This window comes from Anomaloglossus baeobatrachus, chromosome 2 (assembly GCF_048569485.1).
Source record: "Anomaloglossus baeobatrachus isolate aAnoBae1 chromosome 2, aAnoBae1.hap1, whole genome shotgun sequence".
Classification (NCBI taxonomy): domain Eukaryota; kingdom Metazoa; phylum Chordata; class Amphibia; order Anura; family Aromobatidae; genus Anomaloglossus; species Anomaloglossus baeobatrachus.
Genome location: NC_134354.1, coordinates 595,846,487 through 595,852,271, shown reverse-complemented (window position 1 = coordinate 595,852,271; position 5,785 = coordinate 595,846,487). Strand labels below are relative to the sequence as shown.

The window sequence follows — 5,785 nt, the reverse complement described above, 5'->3', positions numbered from 1 at the left end:
GATAGATAGATAGATAGATACAATAGATAGATAGAGAGAGATAGATAGATACAATAGATAGATACAATAGTTAGATAGATAATAGATGCAATAGATAGATAGATAGATACGATAGAATAGATAGATAGATAGATAGATAGATAGATAGATACAATAGATAGATAGATACAATAGATAGATAGACAGATAGATAGATAGATAGATAGATACAATAGATAGATAGATACAATAGATAGATAGACAGATAGATAGATAGATAGATAGATAGATAGATAGATACAATAGATAGATAGACAGATAGATAGATAGATAGATAGATAGATAGATAGATAGATAGATAGATACAATAGATAGATAGATAGATACAATAGATAGATAGATACAATAGATAGATAGATAGATACAATAGATAGATAGATAGATAGATACAATAGATAGATAGATAGATACAATAGATAGATAGATAGATAGATAGATAGATAGATTGATAGATAAATACAATAGATAGATAGATAGATAGATAGATACCTCTAATGTAGAGACTGATACTTTTATAACTTTCAATCCCTAGGTGATAATACCTGCTGCTTAAATGCATCCTTCACAGTCAGTGAATGAAAGGGTTAAAAGGCGACCCTGGGCACATACTGGGATGCACTGGCAAGTTGTCACAGTCACATCCAGACACTTGAGTGTTGCGCATGCTTTACAGGACAAATATAACCTAACACTTGGACTAGCTTGGCATTAATGGCTGGGTCTCCTGGTGAGATGCCAGCTTGGCCCATGTGGGGCATACCCAGTAACTTCCACATAAACTTAGTAGTACTCACCTAGCGTTTGTGCAGTCGTTGTAGAGGGTCTCAAAATCCTTCCTGGAAATGAGTTTGCAGCGGTTGACCCCTGGTTGAATGGCCCCCAATCCTCTCAAGATCCGGACCTGCTCCACATTACACACCACTGGGGTGATCTCCAGCCTCTTGAGCTTGGTGTAGACGGTGTGAAGCCCCCCCACCAGATGCTTCAAGAAGAGGTCAAAAGCCTGGGGCAAGCAGATGAGCTCACAACCCTCCACTGTGAAGGAGGCCACCTTGGCCCCTCGGAGGTCCACCATCCTGCACTCATTGTTCTGGGGGATGTTCTCCACTGGAGAGGGAGTGGAGTAGACCGGCTTGCCGGGCAGGTTGGTGCTGGGGGCGCTGCTGCTGCTGGTGGAGGTGGATGAGGTGGTGCTGGTGGAGGTGCTGGGGGTGCTGGGGATGGCAGCACTGTGGTGGTGGCTGCTGTTGGTGGCCAGGCTGGGGCTGCCACTGCTCCCACCACCTCCTGCTGCTGTCCCTGGGCTGCTGTTGACAATGCTGATACTGGCGGCAGCAGAGCTGCTGATGCTGGAGGTCACCGTGGTGGCTGCTATGGGCTCCGGTCTGTACAGACTTGGTCCGGATGAAGAAGGAGTGGGAGAAGCTGAGGATGAGGAGGACGCGGACATCACGGGCTGAGGGGTCACCAGCTGGGTCGGTGGGATGAGAGCAGCCGGCACGGCCATAGTCACATAGGAGTCCTCCCAGAGTAACACTGCCGAGAAGAAGCTGCACTGTGGGGAGGGGAAAGTTCCACGGGGAACTCACATATAATACACGAGTGGCAAAGAGTCCGGGGGGAGGATTAACCCCTGAGCCCCCACAAGTGCACAGTCCCGGCAGCGGCAGCACTTGCTCTCGGGCTGGTCGTTTGTCTCTTGTCTTCCCCAAGTCTCAGTAGAAAGTTGAGAGATGAAGGTGAAGAGGAGGAGGAGGCTGGCGGGACCCGGGCGCGCGCTGCCAGCACATTGATCAAAGATTGAGCACGAATGACAGGAGGGAAAGGAGGCTGAAAAGTGCTGCTGCTCTGTGCACGGGCTGTTGTCACACGGAGCAGGGGCGGAGCTCAGCAACTTGTGCTCTGCTTCCAGGCGGCAGCCCCGGAGGATGGAGGCACCGGGCTTCCTGGTGTCACTCTGCCAGGGGCAGCTTCCCTGCCAGGCACTGCCAGCACTCATACACTTCTGCCAGGCACTGCCAGCACTCATACACCTCTGCCAGGCATTGCCAACACTCATACACCTCTGCCAGGCACTGCCAGCACTCATACACCTCTGCCAGGCACTGCCAGCACTCATACACCTCTGCCAGGCACTGCCAGCACTCATACACCTCTGCCAGGCACTGCCAGCACTCATACACCTCTGCCAGGCACTGCCAGCACTCATACACCTCTGCCAGGCATTGCCAACACTCATACACCTCTGCCAGGCATTGCCAACACTCATACACCTCTGCCAGGCACTGCCAGCACTCATACACCTCTGCCAGGCACTGCCAGCACTCATACACCTCTGCCAGGCACTGCCAGCACTCATACACCTCTGCCAGGTACTGCCAGCACTCATACACCTCTGCCAGGCACTGCCAGCACTCATACACCTCTGCCAGGCACTGCCAGCACTCATACACCTCTGCCAGGCACTGTCAGCACTCATACACCTCTGCCAGGTACTGCCAGCACTCATACACCTCTGCCAGGCACTGTCAGCACTCATACACCTCTGCCAGGTACTGCCAGCACTCATACACTTCTGCCAGGCACTGCCAGCACTCATACACCTCTGCCAGGCACTGCCAACACTCATACACCTCTGCCAGGCACTGCCAGCACTCATACACCTCTGCCAGGCACTGCCAGCACTCATACACCTCTGCCAGGCACTGCCAGCACTCATACACCTCTGCCAGGTACTGCCAGCACTCATACACCTCTGCCAGGCACTGCCAGCACTCATACACCTCTGCCAGGCACTGCCAGCACTCATACACCTCTGCCAGGCACTGTCAGCACTCATACACCTCTGCCAGGTACTGCCAGCACTCATACACCTCTGCCAGGCACTGCCAGCACTCATACACCTCTGCCAGGCACTGCCAGCACTCATACACCTCTGACAGGCACTCCCAGCACTCATACACCTCTGCCAGGTACTGCCAGCACTCATACACCTCTGCCAGGCACTGCCAGTACTCATACACCTCTGACAGGCACTCCCAGCACTCATACACCTCTGCCAGGTACTGCCAGCACTCATACACCTCTGCCAGGCACTGCCAGTACTCATACACCTCTGACAGGCACTCCCAGCACTCATACACCTCTGCCAGGCACTGCCAGCACTCATACACCTCTGCCAGGCACTGCCAGCACTCATACACCTCTGCCAGGCACTGCCAGCACTCATACACCTCTGCCAGGCACTGCCAGCACTCATACACCTCTGCCAGGCACTGCCAGCACTCATACACCTCTGCCAGGTACTGCCAGCACTCATACAGCTTCCCTGCCAGGCACTGCCAGCACTCATACAGCTTCCCTGCCAGGCACTGCCAGCACTCATACACCTCTGCCAGCACTCATACAGCTTCACTGCCAGGCACTGCCAGCACTCATACACCTCTGCCAGGCACTGCCAACACTCATACACCTCTGCCAGGCACTGCCAACACTCATACACCTCTGCCAGGCACTGCCAGCACTCAGGGAACTGCTCTGCCTGCCCTGCACTCATACAGCTTCCATGCCAGCACTACCTGCACTCATACACCTCTGCCAGCCTTACTCGTGTAACTTTTCTGCCAGGCTCAGTGCTGCCAGCCCTACTCTCATGTGCCTTCTCTGCCTGCGCTGCCCTCATACAGCCTCACTGCCATCCCCTGTACTCATAGACGTCTCTGCCAGTCACAGCAGCCATGTAAGTTCTCTGCCAGGCTCTGTACTAGTATAGCTTCTCTGCCAGCCACAGTGCTCATACCACTTTGCTGCCGAACTCAGCGCAGCCAGCCCAATCATGTATCTTCTCTGCCAGTCTCAAGGATGCCAGCCCTGCACACTTGTAACTTCTCTGCCAGTTTCAGTGATTCCAGCTATGCATAGTTATATTTTCTCTGCCAGTCTCAGTGATGCCAGCCATGCATAGCTATAACTTCTCTGCCAGTCTCAGTGATGCCAGCCCTGCACTCTTGTAACTTCTCTGCCAGTCTCAGTGATGCCAGCCCTGCACTCTTGTAACTTCTCTGCCAGTTTCAATGATGCCAGCCCTGCACACTTGTAACTTCTCTGCCAGTTTCAGTGATTCCAGCTATGCATAGTTATATCTTCTCTGCCAGTCTCAGTGATGCCAGCCATGCATAGCTATAACTTCTCTGCCAGTCTCAGGGATGCCAGCCATGCATGGCTATAACTTCTCTGCCAGTCTCAGGGATGCCAGCCATGATAGCTATAACTTCTCTGCCAGTCTCAGGGATGCCAGCCATGCATAGCTATAACTTCTCTGCCAGTCTCAGTGATGCCAGCCCTTCACTCTTATAACTTCTCTGCCAGTCTCAGTGATGCCAGCTATGCATAGTTATAACTTCTCTGCCAGTCTAAGTGATGCCAGCTATGCATAGTTATAACTTCTCTGCCAGTCTCAGTGATGCCAGCTATGTATAGATATAACTTCTCTGCCAGTCTCAGTGATGCCAGCCATGCATAGCTATAACTTCTCTGCCAGTCTCAGGGATGCCAGCCATGCATAGCTATAACTTCTCTGCCAGTCTCAGGGATGCCAGCCATGCATAGCTATAACTTCTCTGCCAGTCTCAGGGATGCCAGCCATGCATAGCTATAACTTCTCTGCCAGTCTCAGTGATGCCAGCCCTGCACTCTTATAACTTCTATGCCAGTCTCAGTGATGCCAGCTATGCATAGTTATAACTTCTCTGCCAGTCTCAGTGATGCCAGCTATGCATAGTTATATCTTCTCTGCCAGTCTCAGTGATGCCAGCTATGTATAGTTATAACTTCTCTGCCAGTCTCAGTGATGCCAGCTATGTATAGTTATAACTTCTCTGCCAGTCTCAGAGATGCCAGCCATGCATAGCTATAACTTCTCTGCCAGTCTCAGTGATGCCAGCCCTTCACTCTTATCACTTCTCTGCCAGTCTCAGTGATGCCAGCTATGCATAGTTATAACTTCTCTGCCAGTCTAAGTGATGCCAGCTATGCATAGTTATAACTTATCTGCCAGTCTCAGTGATGCCAGCTATGTATAGATATAACTTCTCTGCCAGTCTCAGTGATGCCAGCCATGCATAGCTATAACTTCTCTGCCAGTCTCAGGGATGCCAGCCATGCATAGCTATAACTTCTCTGCCAGTCTCAGGGATGCCAGCCATGCATAGCTATAACTTCTCTGCCAGTCTCAGGGATGCCAGCCATGCATAGCTATAACTTCTCTGCCAGTCTCAGGGATGCCAGACATGCATAGCTATAACTTCTCTGCCAGTCTCAGTGATGCCAGCCCTGCACTCTTATAACTTCTCTGCCAGTCTCAGTGATGCCAGCTATGCATAGTTATAACTTCTCTGCCAGTCTCAGTGATGCCAGCTATGTATAGTTATAACTTCTCTGCCAGTCTCAGTGATGCCAGCTATGTATAGTTATAACTTCTCTACCAGTGTCAGTGATGCCAGTTATGTATAGTTATAACTTCTCTGCCAGTCTCAGGGATGCCAGCTATGTATAGATACAACTTCTCTGCCAGTCTCAGTGATGCCAGCTATGTATAGTTATAACTTCTCTACCAGTGTCAGTGATGCCAGTTATGTATAGTTATAACTTCTCTGCCAGTCTCAGTGATGCCAGCTATGTATAGATACAACTTCTCTGCCAGTCTCAGTGATGCCAGTTATGTATAGTTATAACGTCTCTGCCAGTC

At 50.9% G+C, this 5,785-nt stretch overlaps 1 protein-coding gene across 9 annotated transcripts in view; it reads right to left on the bottom strand.

Annotated features, from left to right (window-relative positions):
* Positions 1 to 1,898, bottom strand: part of DACH1 (dachshund family transcription factor 1) — a 509,086-nt gene extending 507,188 nt beyond the window's left edge. For 7 of the 9 annotated variants that reach the window (XM_075336822.1, XM_075336823.1, XM_075336824.1 and 4 more), the window contains exon 1: positions 834 to 1,898. In XM_075336822.1, the coding sequence (XP_075192937.1) occupies positions 834 to 1,546 (713 nt within the window). In that variant the 5' untranslated portion in view covers positions 1,547 to 1,898. The remainder of the gene's footprint in view (positions 1 to 833) is intronic. The other 2 variants (XM_075336830.1, XM_075336826.1) reach the window with 2 other exon arrangements.
* Positions 1,899 to 5,785: the final 3,887 nt, after the last annotated feature.